The sequence below is a fragment of the Canis aureus genome, chromosome 2 (genome assembly GCF_053574225.1).
Source record: "Canis aureus isolate CA01 chromosome 2, VMU_Caureus_v.1.0, whole genome shotgun sequence".
Lineage (NCBI taxonomy): Eukaryota > Metazoa > Chordata > Mammalia > Carnivora > Canidae > Canis > Canis aureus.
In genome coordinates this window covers 40,160,826-40,188,138 of record NC_135612.1, presented here as the reverse complement: position 1 = coordinate 40,188,138, position 27,313 = coordinate 40,160,826, and the positions used below count along the sequence as shown (strand labels likewise).

Genomic DNA, 27,313 nt, shown 5'->3' with positions numbered 1-27,313 from the left:
TCACACCATGGACGAATCTTGAGGACATTATGCTGCTGAAATAAGGAAGTCACAAAAAGGCAAATATCATATGATTCCACTTCTTTGATTCTTAGAGTAATCGAATTCATAAAGGTAGAAAAAGGGGAAGTGGGAACGGAGAATTAGTGTTTACTACGTGTGGGGTTCTAATTGGGGAAGAGGAAAAATCTCTGGAGATGGATGGTGGTGATGGCGGCCATTTCGATCATGACCTGAACGAAAGGCAGACATTCAACCAGTGAGCCACCCAACTGCCCCAGAGCCTGCTTTAGATTCTCTTTCCCTCTGATCACCCCCCAACACACGTGTACACACTCTCTCAAAAATAAATAAATAGGGGAATCCCTGGGTGGCTCAGCGGTTTAGCGCCTGCCTTCGGCCCAGGGTATGATCCTGGAGTCCCGGGATCGAGTCCCACATTGGGCTTCCTGGATGGAGCCTGCTTCTCCCTCTGCCTGTGTCTCTGCCTCTGTCTCTCTGTGTCTCTCATGAATACAGAAATAAAATCTTTAAATTAATTAACTAATTAATTAATTAAAGTAAGAATATATTTACATATATTGGTCAAACAAGATAAAGAGAAAGCAGAAGTATTATGGAATTTAGTAGTCAGAATATTAACAACACTCAAAATTAATCAGATTTAGAAACACACATGTGAAAACTATTCACCTGGCCCCTTACCCACTTATATCTGCATTAAAATTTTCAGGAGAAAAAAAAAATAAATAAATAAATAAAATTTTCAGGAGATAGTTGGGAAATATCACATTGGGCAAGTGGTGACAACCTCACATTAGGCTGCTAGACTATTTGAAATAATGTGGCAAGCAACACTTAATTATTTGTTTAAAAAAGAAAGTTGTCTGTTAATTTTTTTTAATATTCCTGGCAAAAGGTTTTCTTATTCTAAAGAGTTTCCTGAAGTTACCTTAAACATTTCTAGGAGCACTTCCTTACTGATTTCCAGTCTTTCAAATGGTTGCTTTTCTTTTATGATAGTCTTACATATGTTCTCCAGTGCTGACAGCTCTGTGCTGGACACTGCTCTAAAAAGAAAAGCAAGTAAGAGTCAACACAGATTTCTCAGCCATCATGCAGTTACCTTTTTGTGGACCTTCATCACTAACTGACATGCTTTCTGACATGCACTAGGAATTTTGTGTTTTATTGTATGTATCCACATGCAAGGCAGATCATCTCATTTCTTGAAGAACACTGAGGCACCAACAGAGGAAAAGATTTGCCTGCAGTTCTTCTCTGCAATGAGGTGTGCAATTGGAAAGCCCTGGTAAAATACTCCCTGGTTAGACTGTGAGCTCCTTGGAGGCCTGTTCTTCTGTGTGGTCTACTTTATACTTCATGCATCTACATTTTTGTTCAAAGGAACTGTAGTAAGTGCTTACAAACCCCCACCCTCAGTGACTTTGGATCCAGGTTGGGAGAAAGATCTGTGAGTGTGAACTGCAGAGTAGAATGGCACTCACAGGGAATGGGCCTCCGTGAGCCATCAGCTGACCTCTTTCAGCCACTCCCTGGTTTATGCTAGTTCTCCTCCACCCGCACTGGGTTCCTTGACTTTCCTCAAACAGCCAGGCATAAGCCCATGCCAGGGAGGTCCCAGAGGCCTAGAATGTTCTTTCCCAAAATGTTCATAAATACACCCCCACACACACACAACCTCAGAGCTTGCTCCCTTTGTCCATCCTGATCCCTGCTTCAACATCACTTTATCCTTTGCTGACCACCTGTCATGGCACACACCTCCCCATACCTGGTTTATTTTCTTCCATACCACTCATCACCACCTGGTAGTAGGTGGCTGTTAGTTTACTGTCTAAGCTAAAGAGACTGTTAGCTCCATGGGAACAGACTGATCTGTTCACCACTGAATCATCAGCATCAAACACAGAGCAGATAACAGGCAGTCAAAAAAATCTTGCTGAATGAATCTTAGAACGGTGGTAACAGGAGATGAAGCTGGTCAAGTTGGTATACAGGAGCTATACGGTCCAGGGTGCTCAGTTAGTTCTGGAATCTAAACTCATAAAAAAATAATTTTCAAACAGCCAATCTATACTCATGTTATAGAACATACACATTAACTAAATTAATATGTAACCATTATAAAATAATGGACTATTAATACATGCCTTCAGATGTGAATATGCAGTGGTATTACCTGTCTTCAATGAACATGTCATAATAGAATCCATTTTCAATGGGTGGACCATAGCACAAATGGCCTCCATAGTAAAGCTCCATGGCCTCCCCAAGAATGTGAGCACTGGAGTGCCAGTATACCTGCAGAGCATCAAACACAGAGGCCAGTGGATATTGAAGTTGTGTCAGGGGAAATTATTAGTAAAATAATACAAGGAAGCAAGTGGGTTAACTTTAAGGGGATAAACACAAAAACAGAGCAATATCAATTTGTCTTCAATGCCCTCTTTGAAGAGACCATTTTCTGAGTGCTCCTTGCAGTTATGCCAGGGGCACATGCTTGGTTTCTCCAAAGATAGCCTCTAAGCTGAATGCAGAGGACCAAAGTAGTTTGCGTCTAAGCAGCAGTCTTTACATGTTGAACAGCTTTTGATAAAATGGCTCTGGAGGGAGAAGTGTGGCCTAGGAATCCCTGCTGGCTGCCGAGACCCCGAGGCAGTACACACACCAGTAAATTTGCCAAAGTCCAAAGGCTGCTCATCGGGTCTACAAGTTCAGAAAGTTTGGTTTTGAATTTGGTGTTGAATTCCCAAGGAATCAATGTTTTATGGATAAATTATAACTAACCAAAGTCACCAAATAAATACAGGTACCAAAGAAGCAAGACAATGGAGTCCCCTGGCAGCACTTTCTTTCCCTTATTAAATAGAAAACATTACAGTTAGAAAACTAGTTGACAAAATAAATTGGAACAGAGGGAGTTCCAGCACTGAGCAGGCTACGGGTGATCCCAATCCGCAGTGTTAGGCTGAGATCCGGTCTGTAAACAGCCCCAGAGCGTTGGTTGGTCCCTGGGGAGAGCCCTGTTGCGCTGGATGGTGCCAGGAGGGCAAGCTAACTGCCAACACGAACCCAAGTCTCTTCTTTGGTGTGCTGTCCACACCTAGATATTTGTTGAGCCAAACACTGTCTTGTGAAAGAAAAAGGAGTCACTGGCCTCATATGGTTGGCTTACTGCGCAGTGTGGAAGCAACAGGCATAAACCAACCAGTAAGTGCATAATCACAAGAGAAAGAGATGAGCAGGACACTGTGATGAAGAATAACAGTGAAGGCTCTACATTCCCAGGGAGTCAGGAAGGCCTGCAGGACTAACATGTAAGGGATAAAGCAGGGTAGCCAAAGAAAGGTTGCAGAGCTAACAAAGAGCCAGCAACCATGCAGGCCTTGGGCAGGGGGAGAAGACAAATCTGAGTTTTATTCTAAATGCAATGAGATGCACTGAAGGGCTCAAAGCAGAAAGAAATTATTCAGTTTGCATTTTAACATACTGTCTGGTAGCAGCATGGGAATGGATTTTTGGGGACTAGGAGAGCAGGTGGGCAGATTCTTGGGCAGTGCTATAACACCACCATTGTAGACTCTTGGGCAATGGCAGTAGAGATGGGGAGGAGTGGAAAGATTCAAGATACATTAGGAAAGTAAGGGGTTGGCAATTAAGTAGAGACTGGAGTTGAGAGAGCAGGCAGTAATCACACTCAACCCATGAGATTCTAGGTTGAGCAACTGGGCATGTGGTGGAGGTGTACCGTGAGATGGGCAGACAGGGAAGGGGTAAGTTCTGGGGCTAAGATCAAGAGTTCCACTGTGGACATACTAAAGATTCCTGAACGTTCTCCAGATGGAGATATCACATGGGCAGTAGCATATAAAAGACTGAGACATATCTCACTACAAAGAGAATTGACAGCAGTTAATAGACACGACAGCTTGGAACGGGAATATACAGAGGGTGCTGTGACTGAGCACAGAATTCCTCACTCTGGAAGCAAAGGCAGAAGAAAAAGCTAGCAAAGAAGTCTTAGAAAGAACCCACGGTGGGGGGCACCTGGGTGGCTCAGTTGGTTGAGCATCTGCCTTTGGCTCAGGTCGTGATCCCAGGGTTCTGAGATCAAGTCCCACATCGATGCAGGGAGCCTGCTTCTCCCTCTGCCTATATCTCTGCCTCTCTCTGCGTGTCTCTCATGAATAAATAAGATTAAAGAAAAAAAAAAAAAAAAGAACCCACGGTGGGAATGGAGTGAAGCCAGAAAAGCAGTGGTGCCATAAAAAAAAACTTAAAAGAAGGGTGTGGTTGATTGTCACTTCTGCTGAGCAAATCCAGAGGATGGGGGCAGGGGAAGTGGCCATTGAAATGGGGGGTGAGGCTGGACTCATGCCCTGTTGTCCTGCAAGAGACCACGGAGTGTGACTATGGACCATGTAGTGGGACTACAAGCACCGAACTAGCAGCTTTGGTTCTTGCACAAATCTGCTTTTGTTTGTTCACATCTCTAAGTACCATAAAGTGCCCTGAGGGGTTTTCTTGAGCATGAAATCACAGCTGCACAGCACTGGCTTCTCCGGGATTTCCCCCAAAGATTTAAAGTAGAATAATACACACCTATGTATATTCTTTTATTGGACAATATGGTTACAAAAGGAAATACTCTGAGATATGTTTGAAATTTGCAAGCTGTATCATTTTATAAAATGACTCTTGTTTCTGTTGTATGTATTTATCAGCTTTATGTGAATATGCTTCCTGTCATTTTCTATATGAACCTATCCAGAAAGCAGAGGGATTTATTTCTTCTGTATGTTACATTATGCTCTAAATATTCTTATGAACAGAATCATCTTTTATAATATAAAGGAGTCTTGAATTTTTCTGTGAAGCAAAAACTGCTTTTAAAAAATCATTAATTTCTCATTTTTTAGATCTGAGGTTTCTTTTTTTTTTTTTAAAGATTTTATTTATTTATTCATGAGAGACATACAGAAAGAGAGAGAGGCAGAGACACAGGCAGAGGGAGAAGCAGGCTCCACGCAGGGAGCCCGAGGTGGGACTCGATCCCAGGTCTCCAGGATCAGGCCCTGGGCTGACGGCGGCACTAAACTGCTGAGCCACCTGGGGCTGCCCAGATCTGAGTTTTCAAGATTTGTTTCTCTACACGGTTTCTTTTCCTTTTTTTTTTTTAGGTTTATTTATTTATGATAGAGAGAGAGAGAGAGAGAAAGGCAGAGACACAGGAGGAGGAAGAAGCAGGCTCCATGCTGGGACCCGGACGCGGGACCCATCCCGGGACTCCAGGATCGCGCCCTGGGCCAAAGGCAGGCACCGAACCGCTGAGCCACCCAGGGATCCCCTACACGGTTTCTTTTTCATGGATGTGTGTGCTATATAGTCATAAATTGGTTTATGTTCTTCAGTATCTTAATGAATTCAGAATAACAGGAAAATAAATTCCAAGAACAGAAAAGAGAAATCTTTGTTACTAAGTTACATTAAAAGAAGCATTGAGATTCTGGAGAAGTTACTTAACCATTCTGAGCTCTGGTTGCTTCATCTGTAAAATGGGGATTAAAACAGTACCTGTATCACTCGCCATCAGAAATGACAAACACCCACCATTTGCTTTGACGTGGATCGAACTGGAGGGTATTATGCTGAGTGAAGTAAGCCAATCACAGAAGGACAATCATCATATGATTTCACTCATATGGGGAGTATAAAAAACAGTGAAAGGGATTATAAGGGAAACAAGGGAAAATGAGTGGGAAAAATGAGAGAGGGAGACAAACCATGAGAGACTCCTAACTCTGGGAAATAAACAAAGGGTTGCAGTAGGGGAGGTGAATGGGGGAATAGGGTGAATGGGTAACAGGCTCTAAGGAAGGTACTTCATGGGAAGAGCACTGGGTGTTATAGTACATGTTGGCAAATTGAATTTAATTTAAAAAAATTTAAATAAATAAATAAACAAATAAATATCAAAGATTGCCAAAATAAAAACAAAAACAAAAACAAAAAACAGAAAACAGTACCTGCGTGCTAGGGTACCTGGGGACTCAAGGAGATAATGCACATAAAGGGTCAGGGCCATTTGGTAAGTGGTAAATAAACATTTGGTAATTGTTTTTTTCACCATTATCTTTTTCACTCACAACCACACATATTTATGGAAGCCCTATAATTAACCCAATCTTAGGATCATGGCAAGCAGAAGGGCATGCTGGTTCTTCACTCTAGAAAGATTTCCCATGATAAAGAATTTTTTTTTCCACGAAATCACTGAAGGCAAGGAGGGAAGAATCCCAAAGACCTCACATCTCCATGGAACATTAAATTTGATCATTCCTCCATCCCCTACCACCCTAATACCTGGCACAATAAAAAAAATTCAACAGCCAAAAATATTTAAAAAGAGTTGTAGCAGCGACACCTGCACAATAAGCCAACAGCTAGCCAGCATAGGAAAGTGCAAGGCTTTCAGGCAGGATCTGGCCCTTAGTTGAGGATCAAAACTAACTGCCCCGCCAGCTGTCATGGCTGCCCTCGGTTCCAGGCCCTATTTGACTTTCTACAGAAATTGACACTATCTGAAACCTCTAGTTGTTTGTTTTCTCATTTACTACCTTCTCCCACTAGATGTAAACTCTTGGAAGCGAGAGTCTGCATGCCTTGTTCACTGTGGCCCTACAGGGTCCAGCACATACCTCCAGGGCCTTGGACACTCATCAGCTGATTGAGGGAATTTACAAAATTTTAAAGTCTAGGGATGACATTGGAGATGAAGTTAAGTGACAGCTGTGAACAGCTCATGAGAACAACTCAATAATACATATACACTATTTGTTTCTTCTAAAGATTGCTCTTTCTGAATCACTTTTAAGTGTGATTTTATTGATATTGCATTATTTAGCTCTTGAATTGTTATACCTCACATACTTTAAATATGATTCTTATAGGTTTGGATTAATAAATCAACAAATTTAGCATAAATTTCAAGATTAAGGTTAGGTTTTTAGGTGGATAATAGATTGCATGAAGGGAAACTTCAAAGTTAAGGTAATACTGTGTATCAGAGACCTGCATGAAAATCTGGTATCTAGTTTACAGAATTAATAACTATTGAACAGATATCTGAGTTTTGATAGTCTTCCAATTCTCCTATACCTATTATGTTATAAAGTAGACCCACTTTTAAGAATCTATTAAAAACTCATTTGGACTATACATTGATTTTATAATAAAGTATTATAGCTTAAGGAAACAACTATTTTTAAAAAATGGTAAATAGGAGTTTCTTTAGAAGCTGATACACATTTGTACATATTCGTTCCATAGAAACTCATGAAATACTTACTAAACACCAATAAACAAATTTTAAGTCTTAGAAGGTTATAAAACTCATCATTCTTGACTTCGATATGTCTTCATGCATAGTATCATTTACAATATAAATACCTCAGGTTTCGTTGATTGTTTTTAAATACTTACAGCTTGAGCTTCCTCATTATCAAATGTAAGCAGCTCTAGAGTGGAATCCCCTTCCAATGGACGGTCCAAGTCCCACAATTCACCATTTACTTTGGCTACAACTGTGCTTTCAGCCAGTTCTGGACTAATAAGAGAAAAGTCACTTGGGAGTTATCCTTATCACATGCTACAATGATTCATTAAAACAATAGATTAGAATAATTTCCAGGGTTGGGCAGCCCAGGTGGCTCAGCAGTTTAGCGCCGCCTTCAGCCCAGGGCATGATCCTGGAGACCCGGGATCGAGTCCCACATCAGGCATCCTACATGGAGCCTGCTTCTCCCTTTGCCTGTCTCTGCCTCTCTCTCTCTCTCTCTCTCTCATGAATAAATAAAGAAAAAAAAATCTTTAAAGAAAAAGAGAATAATTTCCAGGGTTGCTTGTTTTTCAAGTGAATAGAAAGTACAAAAGTAAATTAATAGCGCATATTTTTTTAAATTTTGTAACAGTTATTTTAAATACAAAAGTAGTATACACCCACTGTAAAAACAAAACAAAACAAAATAAAATAAACCAACAATTGGAAAACAGAGAAAGCATAAAAAATAAAACAAAAATACCATGTAAATCTTACTGCCCTGAAATAACTATGCCTAACATTTTGATGCATGTCTTTCTAGGCTTTTTCTACATCCACCCCTCCTCTTCTTTCTCTCTCTTTCTTTCTCTCTTTCTCTCTCTCTCTCACACACAAACATACATTTATTGTTGTTTGAAAACTACTGACAAAAATAATATATTAAAACCCTGAAAAACACAGAAAAGCAAAAGAAAAAAAACCCACCCTCAATCCCACCACTCAGAAATTACTGTTAGCATTTTGTTGTCTGTCCTTCCACATTTTTTGATAAATATATACACCAATATGAAAATCTAATAATAGTACCATTCTGTTTATGTTATTTGGTAATGTAGTTTTTAAACTTAGTAAGTTACATATTTTCCCTGACCATAGACAGACTTGAAAAACACACTAGTTACCAGCCGCGGCAGAACCAAGACTTGTTAACTGAACCCTCTATAGCTGGGCATTTTGGTTATTTCTTTGTGGGATTATTTTGCTTTGTTTTGTTTAGCCAATGACAAATAATACTGCAGTGAACATTCTTGAACACATATCTTAGTTCCAAATCATTTTCTCAGGAAAAAATTCATGAAGTAAAACTGCTGAGTCAAGGAAAATGAGCTCTAATGATCTCTGTTGGAGGATACTGCCCAATTTTCCAACCAGGAAAGGAGCAAGAATACTTTTTTCTCTGTCCCCTTGTAATGCCAGGTACTATGAGACCATGTCCTCTTTACCAGATAATGTGTTAACTTGCGTTTCTATAACTTGAATGGCAGTACAGTGCTGCGGTTAAGAGTACCTGCTCTGGTGTCAGGCCAACCTGGGTTTCAACACTGAACAATTAACTCTAAGCCTCAGCTTTTTCATCTGTAAAATAGGGATTTATAGGACCTTCCTCATCCATTTATTCTAAGGATGAAACAAGACATACTCATAATAAAAACTTCTTATTAAATGTTAGCTACTGTTACTAATGAAGTAGAAACTTATTTTCATTTTTACTGGCTGTGTAGACTGCTAGGGGTTCTCCACACCCATTCTCTCCTTCTGGTACAATAGTTTTCAGCCTTCCCTGCAGCCAGATGTGGCCATGTGACTAAGTCTAGAAGCAATGGATTCAAGCAGCAGTGGTCTGTAGCATTTCTGCATCTCAGCCTCAAGACAACAGAGAGCCCTTCTCCATCCCCTCCCTACCTTCCGCAGACCACAGTGCACATGCACTGTTCCCCTGGACCACACAGACAACTGCAGTGCTGTACATGCCTACAGATGGTCCCTCGACCAAATGACCAAACGGAAGGAATTCAGATCTTCAGTTTACTTATGGAGAAGTGCTGCCCTGCCACGCCAGCCCCCACTCCCCCAGACTGTTACAGGAGAGAAACTTGGTCATATTTCAAGTCACTGAATTTTTGTTGGTCTCTCTGTTGCAGCATCTTAGCCTGTATCTTAACTAATCCAAAAAAGTAAGGACCTGGAGGTGAGTAACAAAAACAAAACATGTGGCACTGGCTTAGCAAATGGGCAGTAAGATATGGGAAGCCAATATCCCCTTGTTGTGGCATATATCTGATAAATATCAAATACTGACAGATACTTGATCTAAATAGTTGATAAAATATTTGGTAAAGTCTGAAGGGAAACTAATGTGCTTACAATGCCTATAGCACATAAGGAAGCTGTCATAAAAAGGGAGAATGTTGGCAAATGCTGGACAGCTACTGCAGCTTTTTCAAAATACCAGACCAAGCTGGGCCTGGGTGAGAACTACTGGGTTTGTAGGCAGAGATGGAAGGGAAAGGGCTTTGCCAAGAGAGGCTCTGCCTGCGGCCTGTAATCCAAACTGACAAAGAGTCCAGAAATGTAAGGCTGTGTAAGACTGGAGAAACGGTCCTTTGTCCCAAACAGCAGGAGGGACAGCTCTTCTCAAAGGCCACATGTCAAGACTGACAGTAGGGGCCAGGCCGAGGGCAGGAATTGGAGAAAGGGTGCTGCCCTCTGACATCCTATTGTTTCATGCGACCTCAGGTCATTAAAGTGAGGGACAGAGGAATGGACCAAGCACAAAAGCCAGGGAAGAAAGGGGGTGAGAAGTCTTTGTCTAGAATTCCTTAAGCAAGATTACTTCACGTGGAACTGATTAGAAGCAAAGAGACTGGAAGCCTACTATGCTGGAGAGAAGGGTACTTGCCAAAGGACAAACCCAGCTTACAAACACCTATGACTGTTTGATCCTTTTTTTTTTTTTTTAAATAAGACTTACTATTTCTTTTCTTTTTTTTTTTTTTTTTTAATTTATTTATGATAGTCACAGAGAGAGAGAGAGAGGCAGAGACATAGGCAGAGGGAGAAGCAGGCTCCATGCACCGGGAGCCCGATGTGGGATTCGATCCCAGGTCTCCAGGATCGCGCCCTGGGCCAAAGGCAGGCGCCAAATCGCTGTGCCACCCAGGGATCCCTGTTTGATCCTTTTTAAAGAAGCTCTGAGCCACCAAGTGTGCACCAGGAGGAACTGCATGGTACCAACTGTACAGCCCCCAGGACAAACTGCCCCACACTCCAGATGTGGCTAATGAGGATAGACAACTGCAAAGCTCCCAAAGAGCAAAATCAGAGTCTTTGCAGGACTGTGGACAAGAGGACTGCTCACAGAAAAACAAAGGGTGGCCAGATGGGCTGACCCAAGCACTACCTGCTGCCAGTCTGGCCTCACAATCACTGCCAGCAAGATCTGGCTTCTTCTACACTACCGTCTGCCCTATCGCTCTTTCCTCTTTTTCCCAAATACACTTCAGTTGTAACAGTCTTGTGTGTATTCCACCACTGAATATAAACGTGGGGTGGGCAGCCTTGTCTATTAGCTTATTTATTGCTAGAGCATAAGGGGCCAGCCTAATGAAGTATTTTGCACATCCCTTGAAAATCCTACACTGTCAGCTTGTTGGGACCTAGAGTTGTCTCACCTGGGGAGGGACTGAGTGTGGGGGACAATGGAAAAGGGTCTCAGATTTCTGGATGTCACAGGGGCACACTGTGGCAGATGCTGTCCCCTAAACCATGCTTCCCCTCTTCCATGGAGAGAATGCTTTAGCTGGACGTGTGGCTGGCCAGCAGGAGTGACATTTCATTCTCTTACTGCTAGGGGTGGTCAGGTACCTAAATGTGAGCTAATAGGATATTAGATAGAGGAAATTAAAATGTGCCACGGTTGGGGTCTGGGCCTTAAAGCATCACTGTTCTTCAGCTGTTCTTCCCCATGCCTATAGGCAAGTCTATAGGTGCATGGACTCAACTTCCACCCCCAAACATGGACAAACTGTACCTAGTGCAGAGCACTAAGAGCAAAAAGACAGAAGGAACCCAGGTCTACAAATGACTGCAAGGACCAGAGACAGCCACCAGTCCAGGCTGATGTCATCTGTCAGGTGAGAAAATGTGATGTCTTCCTTATTCATGCCATGGTCTTCAGGGGTCTCTTGTTACAGAATGCGGCCTAACTCAGAGGTTCTCAAACTTGGACTTGCATCAGAAACTCCTTTAGGAGCTCAATAGATTGCTGATGAATTCAAGAGGCATGGAGCAGGGCCCATGAATTTGATCTTCTAAGATCCCAGGTAATGCTCATGCTGTTGGTCTGGGGACCACACTCTCCGAACAATTCTTTCATGAACTACTATGAACTGTCCTTTGCCCCTTTTTTTCTACAGGATATTTTCTTTTCTTTTTTAAGATTTTATTTACTTGATGGAGAGAGAGAGAGCACAGCAGGGGGCAGCGGCAGAAGGAGAGAAGCAGGCTCTCCACTGAACAGGGAGCCTGACCCAGGGCTTGATCTTAGAACCCCAGGATCATGAGCTGAGCTGAAGGCAGATGCTTAGCCAACTGAGCCACACACGCATCCCTCTACAGGGGTGCTTTCTTAGGATATATGGGCATGTATAGAATTACTGGGTCCAAGGTCAGCACGTTTTTAAGGCTTTAAAAGTCAGAAAGAGACTGGACCTATTTATCTGCCCTCCAAAAGTGCCACTTTCCCAAGACTATCAATATTAATTGCTATTCATAAACCTCAGACAAATCGAGAACACATAATTTTCGTTTACACTTCTAAGACAATCTGTTCTTCTGTTGAAGTTTTCATCTTTTTCCTATTAATTTGAAAAACACTTAGGGAGCAATCATTTGTTTTATATGGTACATTTTTACCACATTTGTCATTTCCCGTCTTACGTGTCATTTTTACACATAGCCATTTTTCTTAAGTGTTTTATTTCGTGCACCATTTGAATTTGTCCATTCTTTCTCTAATGATTTCCACTTTTCATGTTATGCTTAGACTCCCCCAGAGCAGGAATAATCATCTATGCAATAAACTCTCAGTTACCCAGGAGAACAGGCAGTATAATTTAATAAAGCTATTAATTTCTCATTTATTTTATATCCAGCCACCTCACTGAACCCATACTTACTCAGATAGTTTTTCAGTTAATACTATTCTCTAACTCACTTTTTAAAAAAGAGCCCAACACACAGTCCAACTCACAACCCTGAGATCAAGACCTGGGCTGAGATCAAGAGCCTGACACCCAACCAACTGAGCCACCCAGGTGCCCCCTCTGATTCATTTTAGAGCTCCCTCTCTTTTCTAACCGCCTGAGTTGAATTCTTAGTCTGTTTCTTTTTCTTCTTTCTTATTAGAAATGCCTTCGACACTACAAATCTGTTTCTGATCACTACTTTAACTATATTCCATAGATTTCTGATACATATTCTCCTTTTTAAGTATTTTCTAAAAACTCTGGAGTTTTTGTTTCCTTTTACCTGAGTTATTTTGAAGAATTTTCAATTTTCAAGTTTTATTCTGCTTTTTCTATCATGTAATGTGTATTGAATTCAAAACTGATTTCATTTTATTCATGGAATATGTGAACTTTGCATTTCTGCATTTAATTGAGGTTCTGAGAAGCCAAAAACACAACCACAGGTGTTGAGAGACCTCTGTCTGTAGACCACAGGGACTGATGAGCAGCCACTAAGTTCACCTCACTGTGTTATTATTCAGTCACATTTAACCCTAATGTTTACCTATTTGACCTGCCTAAAAACTACCCAAAGTTTAAGATACTCCCTAGTATCTGTAGTTTTGTATTCTGATCTGATGCTACATTATTTAACTCACTTAGTTTTGAGCTATAGCTTGAACAGTTTTTGAGCTATAGCTTCCAGAGAATTATATTTAATGCTAGGAATACACTGTTTGTCTATTTCTGATGATTTCGGCCCTGAATTCTGGTGCCCCATAGTAATATTATGATCACTGCTTTCTTCTTACCAGGTTTGCTCATCTTTTAGTTCTGGATAACTTTACTTTTTAAACATTCCTACAATCCCTCTATCATGAAATGTGACTGTAGGGTTTGTAAGCTGGTACCCTGTGGAAATGCATATTATTGAGAGTACAGTGAAGAACCTGTTCTATTTTCCCAAGTTTTAACAGGTTTCTTCAGTGTAGGATTCTTCAGGCTCTAATATGCCAACATGCAAACTGACTCTCCATGAAGAAAAACTTATTTTTTGCCTCAAAGCCCGTTTTTCCCAGCACATTTATTCATCTCCCCTGGAAAATGGGGGAACAGGTTAGGAGGGGCCGTTAGAGTGCAAGATATGATAAAAAGGGGAAAAATACAACTTTAACTAGTTTCCAAAGGAAATCTGAAGATTTCAATTGTTGAAAAAGCTTGCTTTTTAAATAGTGAAAGTTTATTTAAGTGGCAATTTTGAGCTATAGCTTCTTTTTTTTTAAGGTTTTATTTATTTATTATTCATGAGAGACACAGAGACACAGGCAGAGGGAGAGGGAGAAGCAGGCTCCATGCAGGGAGCCTGACGTGGGACTCCAGGATCATGCGCTGAGCTGAAGGCGGCGCTAAACCACTGAGCCACCCGGGCTGCCCTGAGCTATAGCTTCTATAGAATCATATTTAATGCTAGGAATTAACATTGGTCAAAATAATATAACTTTACTAATGTATCTAATTTCTAGGAAAGTCAAAGTACTTATTCCAGAGTTGATAATAGCTCTAACATACCTTCAATCTATAATAAGTTATTTTGTACATTTCTAGAGGCACTTTAATTTTCAGAGTATAAAAAAGTATTTCACTTAATTTTACAACCTCATTTTTTTAAATATTTTTTTAAATTTTATTTATTTATGATAGTCACAGAGAGAGAGAGGCAGAGACATAGGCAGAGGGAGAAGCAGGCTCCATGCAGGGAGCCTGACATGGGATTCGATCCCGGGTCTCCAGGATCATGCCCTGGGCCAAAGGCAGGCGCTAAACTGCTGCGCCACCCAGGGATCCCCTTTACAACCTCATTAATGGGAAAAGCATCATTACTTCCACTGAGATAAAAGGAAACAGGCTTGGAAACCTTCAGGGATTTTTCTAACTTGGTTGAAAGAATCACCCATGGTTATTTACTGGTGGGACAATGACTAGACTTGGAGTCAAGTCCAGGAAAAGATCTGTAAAACCTCAGGGCACCTGGGTAGCTCAGTGGTTGAGCATGTGCCTTAGGCTCAGATCATGTTCCTAGGGTCCTGGGATGAAGTCTCACATTGGGCTCCTTGCAGGGAGTGTGCTTCTCCTTCTGCCTGTGTCTCTGCTTCTCTTTCTATGTCTCTCATGAATAAATAAAATCTTAAAAAAAAAAATCTGTAAAATGTCATGGAGATATCTTGATGATGAACAAAGTCAATGTAAATGACCTGTCAAGTATTAGATGTTTTTCTCTACCATATATTTTTATTACTTTAAAATGTGGGCATTTTAAAGAAGAAGAGATTTTACTCTGGTATTCAATTACTTCTTTAAATGCCCTCTTTAGAAGCCAGAGGGAAAAAAATTAATGATATTTAGTTTATTCAACTGAGTTAGAAAAAAATATTTTTGCAGTCCCTAGGGAACACCCTGCCACCAAGCTCTGGCATAATAACAGATACTTGAATAACAAGTATCTTCTCCAAACTATGGTTTACCTAATTTCAGCGGCCACTTGATAAGGTGTTGTTGTCCAGACTTCGCCTTCCACTGTTTTCCCACCAGCCATTCTTACTGTGATCACATTGCTTGTATTCCCCTTTTTGTCATTAAGGGCAAATAAGAGCTGATAGTCTTTCTTCAATATTTCATATAGCTTCAATCTTTCCTTTACAAAATCTGGTTGATTATTTCCCTGAAAGTCATCAGAATACAAAGAGGTTAACATACACAGCCTACTTTTTTTATACCTGTTCTACACGCTCTCTGCACACCCGAGGTCATTTCCAACTCTCCTTCTGGTCACTTCCCACCTCCTTCTTGGGTCTCAGGGTCCAGCTCAAAGCCTACTTCTTCTAACTACATCTCCCCCTGACACATGTTTAATGCGTGGGTGCACACAGTCCCACAACTCAGCACCTACCCATATACCACCGTACTTTCTCTGGTTGTCTTTCCTGTTTATCTGATCTCAACCAGACTGATCCCTCTGAGACCAGGTTTTCCTCCTTGGCTCCTGCCAAGTGTTTATGCTCAAAACATATTCTGGTGGTTTTAATGAGGTAGATGGTAGCTAATTTCCTTAACAGAAAAGAAAAGCTCTGCTATCTCAACTTAAATAGACAAGGGGCTAACTTAACTCTAGCTGTGTGGCTAGCTCATCTTGAAGTTAAGACACATTGTAGCTAAGGCTTGCAAGGTTTTAAATATACTACAAATGTCATAATTGAGTTAGGAATTATACTTTAATTAAAAATCCAGGCAATTAACTGTATAGGCATATTTAAATTACAGGTAGTATTTTACATTATTTAGACAGCAACAACTTACCTCACTCTCAGGCCTGCTTTCCTCCTCCTCCGTTTTAGTGTTCTTTTCTTGGCTTTGACTGGAAGGAGGCTGAGAAATAAAGGTAAATTATAAATAACTCATCCCAATGACAAGAAAGAGGAACACATCAGAAACGTGCAGAGGGGAGGGATATGCTAGCAGTCAGCAAGGCTCCCACATCGGAGTTCTGGCTTCCCTGACCACCACCACAGCTCTCCATGGGCAAGTCATTTTCTTCTTGTCTGTGCATTTTCACACACTCTGGTTAGGTACATTTAACACATTTTGCTCTCTAAAGTTCTTTCCCCTAAACCTTAAACAGATAATATCGCTGGGAAATGGTTGTGTAGCTGCCCACGGACTTTCAATGCACTGTTTCAGGAAGATGCTGCCAGTGCACCACAGTTACCGTTGGTAAAGAACTCAAGAACATCCCACAGTCTGAGAAAGCCTTTGGAACTTCAGAAAATGTATTATTTTACACGAAGATGATCTGTCCTTCAATGGACCAAGATATTGAATCACTAGATTAAAGAATAACGCTAAATGTACAGATCTCAAGAAGTGAATAACAACAACAAAAAAACCCCAAACCACCTGTCATAAATGAACCAGCCATTCATTAGACAGGATGGAAGACTTTGTTTATGTAGCTGTTGGTCTTCCTGCTAAGGAAAGAACAGTGAGTTTTACACACTCCAGCATTTTTTTTCAAACGAAGGAAAACGCTATTTTTGCTACTGAAGAAAATACGCGGCAGGCAATTTCCCGGAAGAGCTAGGAAACACCATCCAGCCCGGCGACCGCCGGGACCACCGGGCTCCGCAGGGGGTCCAGGCGCCTCGGCGGTTCCCAGGCCTCGGCAGGTGCACAGCGCAGGGCTTCCGGCGGGCCCGCCGCCCCGCTGCCACGGTCCCCGCCCGCCCGCCCGGGACTCTGGGCCGCGCCCGCCCCGCCTCCCCGCAGCGAGGTTCCCCGCAGCCACCCGCGCCCGGTCACCTGCGCGCCGGCAGCCGCGCGCCCGGCCCCGTTCCTCCCCGCCGCCCGCGCCGCGCCCCCCAGCGGCGCCCGCTGGCTCAGCTCCTCGGCGAGGCACAGCCGCAGGCGGCACAGGCGCTGGCGCAGGTCGCGGTTCTCCGCCCGCAGCTGCGCCACCTCCCGCGTCAGGCACGGCCCCTCGGCCTGGCCCCGGTCGGGCGCGTTCAGCTGCTCGTCCCTCAGGCGCTGCACCTCCGCCCACAGCCAGCGGATGTCCTCCTCCTGCCGCTCCAGGCGCGACGCCACCGCCTCGGCCGCCATGGGGCCGGCTCCCGGGGCCACCGACGCCGCTCAGGTGGAGCAGCTGCGGCGGGGCGGGGCGGGGCGGGGCGGAGGGACAGCCGGACCTCGGCGGTCTACGGGAACCTCCGGGAGGCGGGGCGGCGGGGGGAGGCGGGGCGGCGGGGAGGGGCGGGGAGGGGCGGGGAGGGGCGGGGAGACCGGGAGAGGCGGGGGACGGGGGGGGCGGGGAGACCGGGAGGGGCGGGGGGCGGGGAGACCGGGAGGGGCGGGGGGCGGGGGGAGGCGGGGAGACCGGGAGAGGCGGGGGGCGGGGGGGGCGGGGAGACCGGGAGGGGCGGGGAGACCGGGAGGGGCGGGGGGCGGGGAGACCGGGAGAGGCGGGGGACGGGGGGAGGTGGGGAGACCGGGAGGGGCGGGGAGCGGGGGGAGGGGCGGGGAGACCGGGAGGGGCGGGGAGCGGGGGGAGGGGCGGGGAGACCGGGAGGGGCGGGGGCGGGGAGGGGCGGGGAGACCGGGAGGGGCGGGGGGCGGAAGGGGCGGGGAGACCGGGAGGGGCGGGGAGCGGGGAGACCGGGAGAGGCGGGGGACGGGGGGAGGCGGGGAGACCGGGAGGGGCGGGGAGACCGGGAGGGGCGGGGGGCGGGGGGAGGCGGGGAGACCGGGAGGGGCGGGGGGCGGGGAGACCGGGAGGGGCGGGGGGCGGGGGGAGGCGGGGAGACCGGGAGAGGCGGGGGGCGGGGGGGGCGGGGAGACCGGGAGGGGCGGGGGGCGGGGAGACCGGGAGGGGCGGGGGGCGGGGGGAGGCGGGGAGACCGGGAGAGGCGGGGGGCGGGGGGGGCGGGGAGACCGGGAGGGGCGGGGAGACCGGGAGGGGCGGGGGGCGGGGAGACCGGGAGAGGCGGGGGACGGGGGGAGGTGGGGAGACCGGGAGGGGCGGGGAGCGGGGGGAGGGGCGGGGAGACCGGGAGGGGCGGGGAGCGGGGGGAGGGGCGGGGAGACCGGGAGGGGCGGGGGCGGGGAGGGGCGGGGAGACCGGGAGGGGCGGGGGGCGGAAGGGGCGGGGAGACCGGGAGGGGCGGGGAGCGGGGAGACCGGGAGAGGCGGGGGACGGGGGGAGGCGGGGAGACCGGGAGGGGCGGGGAGACCGGGAGGGGCGGGGGGCGGGGGGAGGCGGGGAGACCGGGAGGGGCGGGGGGCGGGAGGGGCGGGGAGAACGGGAGGGGCGGGGGACGGGGGGAGGCGGGGAGACCGGGAGGGGCGGGGGGCCGGGGGAGGCGGAGAGACCGGGAGAGGCGGGGGGCGGGGGGGGCGGGGAGACCGGGAGAGGCGGGGGCGGGGAGGGGCGGGGAGACCGGGGGAGGCAAGGGGCGGGGAGAGGCGGGGCGGGGCTCACTGCTGGGCTGAGACTGCAGGTACTGCGGGGAGGCGGGGCGAGGAGGGGCGGGGGCCGGGGCTCACTGCGGGGCGGGGACGACAGGAGCCGCGGGGAGGCGGGGCCACGGCGAGAGGCGGGGCCACGGCGAGAGGCGGACGACAGGGAAGGGCGGGGCGGTTGCAGGGCTGGGGTACAGTGGTTGGGTACCCACGCCCGCGGTGGTCAGGTTGTAGACTGCTGTGGGGCCTGAATAGGCTGACCATGCTTTCAGGGGTGGCCATGAATATCACCATGCGTTGGCTGAAACGCAAATTGTCCAAAGTCTTGGGACGGCTAACCTCTCCCTTTCCAGCGTGGCTCTTTCCTCTTGCGAATTCTAGCAGTCACCATTCCTCCAACTTGCAGATACATTCCGCAAAGTGACTATTGAGAGTCCATCTTCTTTGGCTTTCATGCCAAGGGTGACCAAGTGCAGAGGCCGCTGGGCCCCGGGCGCACAGAAGATCTCTAAGAAAAGTTAAAGCTGATGGGCAATTGCTAGCTCCTAGCTCCCGGCTAGCGAGAGCAAATGCCACAGACATCTCTGTATAACACATAACTGTGAGCATGAACCTTCTTCCTGTAATAGGAACACAAATTAATTTTTACTAACATTCTTAGGACTTAGAATGTGGCAAATCCTGCTTTAAGGTCTTTATAAATATTAACTCCGTAGAACAAAAGTAACTATTGTCCAGTAAGTTGATGGATAAGCTGAAGCACGGAGAGGCTGAGTGGCTTGACCAAGGTCACACAGCCACTGGAATGACAGAGCTGAGGTTCAAACTCCGACAATCTGATGCCAGTGTCTTTTTTTTTTTTTAAGATTTTATTTATTTATTTGAGAGAGAGAGAGAGAGAGAATGAGCTGGGAAGAGGAGTAGAGGGAGGGTGAGAAGCCTCCTCCAAGCTGAGCAGGGAGCCCAATGTGGAGCTCCATCGCAGGACCCTGAGATCATGACTTGAGTCCTAGGCAGACATTTAACCAACTGATCCACCCAGGTGCCCCTGATGCCAGTGTCTACCTGCTGAACACTGTGGTGCCTTTTGACATTGGTAAAATTTAGTTGAACATGTCATATGATGAGAAAGAGGCAACAAATGCCATCTGAATTCCAAGATGGGAGAGCTTACTTAGTTGGACTGATGATGTTAATACAGAGAACAATTGCTGTGGAAAATAAAGGTTGGCAGTTATTAGAAAGGTGGAGAAGTGAATGAAGGCCACTCTGGGAGCAGAACTAGCATTCCAGGGGATGAGGAGGCAGCTAATTGGAATAAGCTAACCGGAATCATAAACAGCTGCCAGGAGGAAGTTCCATAAAATCTGGCACTGAAACCACTTTATCCTTCGATTCCCTTTCCCGCTAAGCTTCTGGACAGTTACACAGGTTCACTGTCTACACACTCTTCCCATTCACTTCTCAACCTGCTGCCAACTGCTTCCTGCTCCTCCCATTCTGCCATGATTTACATGTTGTCAAATGCTCCAGCCTGGCTTAGGGTCTCCACAAATTTTCTCCAGCTCCTTCGTAATTTGTCTCTCCTGGACCTCCACCCTCAATCCCTAGGCAACTAGTGATCTGCTGTCACTGTAGATTAATTTGCATTTTCTAGAGTTTTCTATAAATGGAATCATACACTATGTACTCTTTTTTTGGCTCCTTTCATTCAGCATAATTTTGAGCTTTACCCATGTTTTTGTGTGTATCTATTGTTCATTTCCCCACCCACCCATGGTAGTATTCCATTGTATGACTATACCATGATTTGTTTATCCATGTACCTGTTGTTGGACTTTTGGGTGGTTTCCAAGTTTGGGCTAGGATCTACCTGAACTCAGATGAGTTCACTAGGTTACTGTGGTTATTTCTTCAGTTTCAGAAAGCAGGGTTTGAACAGATACACCCAGCACACTGCAGAATGTCCACAGTGGTTTCCTGACCCACGGACTTAAAGTTCATGCTCTTGCTCTCTGTCATTATCTCTCTCTTTCTCAAATAAATAAAAATAAAATCTTTAAAAATAATTAATTGATTTTTAATTTTTTAAATAAAAAATGAAAAGAAATAAACTAAATTCTCAATTCAAAACCTCAAAAAATAAAGGAAAGCAGGAAGCACATGAAATAATAAAGAAAGAAGAAAAAAATTCATGAGCTAGAGAACAGAAAACCTTTCATTCAGATTAGTAAATCAAAATCCCGACTCTTTGAAAATTAATAAAATGAACAAGCCACCAACTTCCACAATCAAAAAAAAAGGGAAAAAGCGTAATATGCAAGATAAGAAAGGATACAGAGAAAATAACTATTGATACATAAATAATTTAATAGATTATGAGAAACTACTTTTTGTACCTCTACAAATAAACTGCAAAACAAAACAGAATGGATAATTTCTTAAGCAAATAAAGTTTACCCCAGCAGAAATGGATACCTTAGATATACCAGTTTCCATAGAAGAAATAAAGTTCTATCAAAGAACTACCCCACAAAAAGCATCAGGTCCAGATGATTTTTCAGGGGAATTCAGTTAAACCATTAAAGGTCAGAGAGTGGGATCCCTGGGTGGCTCAGTGGTTTAGCGCCTGCCTTCAGCCCAGGACATGATCCTGGAGTCCCACATCGGGTCCCTGCATGGAGCCTGCTTCTCCCTCTGCCTGTGACTCTGCCTCTCTCTCTCTCTCTCTCTCATGAGTAAATAAATAAAATCTTTTAAAAAATAAAAGTCAGAGAGTCTCCGTGCTAATAAATTGTCACTGAGCATGGAAAATAAAGAAAAATATTTAAACTGTTCTTTATGAAGTAAGTATAACACTCATACCTAAACTTGATAAAGATAGCACTAAAAAAGAAAATCAACATCACTTATGAATGCTGATGCAAAAATCTTAAATACAATGTTAATGAAACTTAACAGGGTTCTACGCTATGTAAAGAGAATAGTATATCACCATCAAGTGGGATTGATGCCAGAAATACAATGATTTGATGTTAGAAAATAGATTAATATAAATGCATCACATTAGCCTAAAAAGAAAAGCCATATAATTATTCCATAGGTGCTGGAAAGGCTTTTGGTAGATTGCAGCACTCATTCCTAGTAAAAGCTCTTGAAAAAGCAGAAATGCGTATATAATCATAAATATGATTATTTTTATATATTTTTTAACATGATTATATATACCTTAATCATAAAACCACAGTTTTACTTAAGTTCTTAATCAAGAGGGACACCTAGAGATATTTGCCCGAAAGTCACAAACCAGACATGAATGTCCACTTACTCCACTACCATTTAATATTGCTATGGAGGTATGAGTAAATGGAATCTGGCTGAGAACACTATAGAAGAACAAGAGGGAAAGAAAATAAATTATCTATATTCAAGATGACATGATTATATACGTTGAAAATTCTAGATTATCAATAATAAAAGTAACACAAAATGTAAAAGAATTCATCCAGATAAAAGGGTATAAGGGCAGCCCGGGTGGCTCAGAGGTTTAGCGCCACCTTCAGCCCAGGGCATGATCCAGGATCGAGTCTCCCGTCAGGCTCCCTGCATGGAGCCTGCTTCTCCCTCTGCCTGTGTCTCTGCCTCTCTCTCTCTGTGTCTCTCATGAATAAGTAAATAAAATCTTTAAAAATTAATTAATTAACTAATTAATTAATTAATTAAAAAATAAAAGGGTATAGAACTGGGCACCTGGGTGGCCCAGTCATTTAAGTGCCAACCTCTTGATTTTGGCTCGGGTCATGACCTCAAGGTTGTGAGATCAAGCCATGGGTTGGACTCCAAGCTGGACAGGAAGCCTGCCTAAGATTCTTTCTCAGGCACCTGGGTGGCTCAGTGGTTGAGTGTCTGCCTTGACTTAGGGCATGATGCCAGGATCCTGGGATCAAGTTCCACATCAGGCTCCCTGCAGGGAGCCTGCTTCTTCCTCTGCCTGTGTCTCTGCCTCTCTCTCTGTGTCTCTCATGAATAAATAAATAAAATCTTTAAAAAAAAAAGATTCTCTTTCTCTCTGCTCCCCTTCTACCCCAGCTCGCATGCTGTTTCTCTCCCTCTCTCTCTCTCTCTCTCTCTCAAAAAAGAATAAAACTAAAGTGCAAAAATCAGTAGTATTCACACACATGAGTAATATCCAGTCAGAAGGTACAATGAATAGGAGAATCCCATTTACAGCAAGAGCAATAAAGAGAATATATGAGAAATGAGGCAGCAAGAAATACAGGCATATCTCATAGATATTGCAGCTTTAGTTCCAGGCTCTCCAATGTAGAGAATACTCCAATAAAGTGAGTCAAAGTTTTTGGTTTCCCAGCGCATATAATACTTATGAGTACTCTATACTGTAGCCTATTAAGTGAGCAATAACACTATATCTAATTAAAAAAATGTAGACACCTTAATTTAAAAATACTTTATTTCAGAAAAATGCTAACCATCATCTGAGCTTTCAGTGAGTCATCATTTTTTTGCTGATGGAGCATCCTGCCTTGACATTGATGGATGCTGGCTAATCAGGGTTGTGGTAGCTACAGGTGGGGGTGGCTGGGGTGATTTCTTAAAATAAGACAACAATCAAGTTTGCTGCTTCAATTAACACTTCCTATTACTTGAACACTTAGAGTTAATAATTAAAGTTATTCATTGGCCTAATTTCAATGTTGTTGTGTCTCATGGCACAGGGAAGCCCGAGGAGAGGGAGAGAGACAGGAAAGCAGCTGGTTGGTGGACCAGTCAGAACACACACAACATCCATGTTAAGTTTGCCATCTTATATAGCTGCAGTTCACGGTGCCCCCAAATGATTACAGTAGTAACATCAAAAATCACTGATCACAAGTCATCATAACAAGTATAATAATAACAAAAATGCTGGAGAGGCATCTGGGTGGTGCAGTAGGTTAAGCATCTGACTCTTGATCTAAGCTCAGGTCTTGATTTCAGGATCATGAGTTCAAGCCCCGTGTTGGGCTCCAAGCTTAACATGGAGCCTACTAAGAAAGAAAGAAAGAAAGAAAGAAAGAAAGAAAGAAAGAAAGAAAGAAAGAAAGAAAGAAAGAGCTGGAAACTCTGCAAGGTTTATCAAAACGTGGCACAGAAACATGAAGCGAGAGATGCCATTGGAAGGATGACACTGAGAGACTTGCTCACCACAGGGTTGCCACAAATCTTCAATTTGTAAAAAGTTCAATATTTGCAAAGCAAAATCAAGTAAATTGCAATAAACAAGGTATGCCTGTACTCAAAACTTATATGAAGAGTATTCTAAAACACTTCTGAAAGTCACAGGAGACTTGAGCTAATGGGAAAACATTCTCATTCTTGGTTAGGCTTTCTCAATATACTTTCATGTCAGCCCACTCTCAGTTTATTTATAAATTCAATGTGACTCTGATAAAAATTCCAGTGATCCTTTTCAGGAAACTAGAAAAGCCAATTCTAACATTCACATGAGAAAAATAAACACAAAAGGATATCTAGGAAAACAATGGAGAGAAAGAACTATAAGGAGAGACTAGTCCTCTTACTGGATGTTAAAACATACTACAAAAGCTCTAAACAAAAAATATGGAAGTGGCGCATGAATTGACAGATATTTCTAAAGCACAGAGAAGAAAGTGCAAAATTAGATCAAACTTCATACAAAACAACTAGTAGATGATCAAGGCGGCATCTAAGAAAATATGGTCATTTTAAAAATGGTATCAAGGTGAAGGGGTCAAAAGGTATAAGCTTCCATTTACAAAATGAATCAGTTGTGGGGTGTAATATACATGACAATACAATTAATACTGTATTATATATTTGAAAATTGCTGAGAGTAAATCCTAAAAGTTCTCACAAGAAAAAAAAGTGTTATAACTATGTATGGGGATGGATGTTAGCTGAATTTACTGTAGTGATCATTTTGTAATACATACAAATACCGAAGCAATATGTTGTACACCTGAAACGAATATAATGTAAGTCAATTATACCTCAATAAAAAATTTTTTTCGGGCAGCCGGGGAGGCTCAGCGGTTTAGCGCTGCCTTCGGCCTAGGGCCTGATCCTGGGGTCTCGGGATCGAGTCCCACGTCGAGCTCCCTCCATGGAGCCTGCTTTTCCCTCTGTCTGTGTCTCTGCTTGTCTCTCTCTCCCTGTCTCTCATGAATAAATAAATAAAATCTTTAAAAAAAAATTTTTTTAAATAAATGTTAAAACCTCAAATTGGAACTGGGGGCGGGGTTGGTTTAAAAAGCTCTTGAGAGGGATCCCTGGGTGGCGCAGCGGTTTAGTGCCTGCCTTTGGCCCAGGGCGCGATCCTGGAGACCCGGGATCGAATCCCACGTCAGGCTCCCAGTGCATGGAGCCTGCTTCTCCCTCTGCCTGTGTCTCTGCCTCTCTCTCTCTCTCTCTCTCTCTCTCTCTCTCTCTGTGTGACTATCATAAATAAGTAAAAGTTAAAAAAAAAAAAAAGCTATTGAGAGGGATCCCTGGGTGGCTCAGCTCAGCGGTTTAGAGCTGATAAAAAGCTCAGTGGGTGCCAGATGTTGGGGGTGGGGAGCAGGGATGAATGGGTGGATCATGGGATTTTTAGAGCAGTACAGCTATTCTGTATGATGCTATAATGATGGATGTGTGTCATTATACATTTGTCCAAACCCATGAAATATACAATAGAGTGAACTCTAAGCTATGGACTTTGGGTGATGATAATGTAACAATGCAGGTTCATAATTGTAACAAATGTCTCACTCTGATAGGATATGTGACAGTGGGGAGGCTGTGTATGTGGGGTCAGGGAGGATGAGACCACTGTACTTTCATTTTTAAAAAAATTATTTATTTATTTATTCATGAGAGACACAGAGAGAGAGGCAGAGACACAGGCAGAGGCAGAAGCAGGCTTCCTGTGGGGAGCCTGATGTGGGACTCAATCCCAGGACCCTAGGATCACGACCTGAGCCAAAGGCAGATGCTCGACCACTGAGCCACCCAGGTGCCCCGAGAACTCTATACTTTCTGTTCTACTTTGCTGTGAACCTAAACGTGCCTAAAAATAAAAAAAAAAATTAAAATTATAAAATGAAAAAGAAATGTTCTGAGAGACCACAACACGCCACAAGATGGTACTCTTTCCCTCTCAAGCTTCTACGCGGGGCACATGTACTGTGATTGCTGGTAGTGAAGAAATCGCAGGGGTTCTGTCCCTGCAGGTCCCCGTTCTTCAAGAGGCTCAGCGCTTACCATATTGTCCCAGTTTGCGTTTTCAATGGATGTCTTAAAATGTCCTAATAATGTTCATTGTTATTCAGGTACACTGAGGCCAACAGATCAAGAGATCAATATTCAGGTATATCAGGGCCAAGAGATCAAGATCACCACCGTTCAAAAGATCATTTGTTACAGTTCCCAAGTAGAGGGGGTTGCCACACCAGGCAGAACCACACAGGGAAGCCCCAGGGTATAGGTCAGGAGGTGGAAGGAGTGGAAGGAAGCCCTGGGAGAGCCTTTCTTGTGTTTTCCGCAGGAAATCATTGGCGATTCAGGGGAAGCTGCTGAGGAGTGGCTAGTTTGAATACTTTCAGGGGAGCTCTGGGTCTAGGGGCTGTTCCTACTCCTCCGGCACCTGGTCTGGGGATGATTAGGGCAGAGGGATGCTGGCCTGGAATGTGAGCCTCTGATAAGAAGATACTTGGGGTGGGGCCTCTGGATTGGCTTGCATATGAAAGTCACACATGGAGGCTGGTTCTTTGCTCTCTCCAGAAATTGGCTAGCCCTTGGAGGGGCAGTCTCTCCAGGTCTGCCAGACCCTAAGATGCCAAAACACCAGAAACACATGGTTAATGGAGTATGGTGACAGAAACTTACTTTCTCGACGTCACACAAGAAGTCAAAAGCAAAGCCAAGAAAAGTCTTTTCTTGTGGCTACCACAACCAAATCACTCCAAGCGAGTTTTAACTTCTGAAAAATGAATCTCCCACCCAGATTCTGTAGAAAAATATCTAATTGCTTCTATAAACTAACCTGGCAAGAATATCATAATAACCACTAATCTTTTCATCAATTTCCTAACTGGAAAATGTAAGAGACCTTTGGATTTCCTTAAACTTTCCTCTTTACCCACCTGATTTTAGGATGACCTATAGAGAGAGAGGACACTCATGGTACAGGTAGGAGAAAGAAGAACCCAAAGCCATAGTTCACTCACATGCACAGATGGAAAGAGAGTGTGGGCAAGCAAAGAATGGGTCACCTGCAGACCCAGCCAGGGACACTCCAGGGTTACTCCGGGGCCGGAGAGGTTCTGGGCAGGTGGAAACATGAAGGCTGACTTGGAGCAATTGAATTATATCTGTGCAATCTGCAGAAAGGCATCACTTGTTGTAACAGTGCTCCTGAGCCAGCAGTAATCCCCTCTTCTAATCTCTAATCTGGCTTCATTAAGTGGACACCGGGGTCAGATCAGAAGAGTGGGGTCATTCATAGAACTGAATCACTTAACCAAGTGATCACATAGAAGTGTTTGAATTTCTTAAGAAGAAGGGGACCATGCCACTAAGACATAGCACTCAGCACAGAGTTGAATAAAACTGAAACACCAGGAAACAACCACTGGCTTTGGCTACTTTC

General features: G+C 44.3%; 1 protein-coding gene across 2 annotated transcripts in view; it reads right to left on the bottom strand.

The window, feature by feature from the left end:
- TARS3 (threonyl-tRNA synthetase 3) overlaps positions 1-17,349 on the bottom strand; it is a 61,161-nt gene extending 43,812 nt beyond the window's left edge. The window contains exons 1-6 of one of the 2 annotated variants that reach the window (XM_077869289.1): positions 16,987-17,349; positions 15,988-16,056; positions 15,156-15,352; positions 7,507-7,630; positions 2,204-2,325; positions 953-1,070 (exon numbers count right to left, since the gene is read on the bottom strand). In XM_077869289.1, the coding sequence (XP_077725415.1) occupies positions 953-1,070; positions 2,204-2,325; positions 7,507-7,630; positions 15,156-15,352; positions 15,988-16,056; positions 16,987-17,286 (930 nt within the window). In that variant the 5' untranslated portion in view covers positions 17,287-17,349. The remainder of the gene's footprint in view (positions 1-952; positions 1,071-2,203; positions 2,326-7,506; positions 7,631-15,155; positions 15,353-15,987; positions 16,057-16,986) is intronic. The other variant, XM_077869299.1, reaches the window with a different exon arrangement.
- Positions 17,350-27,313: the final 9,964 nt, after the last annotated feature.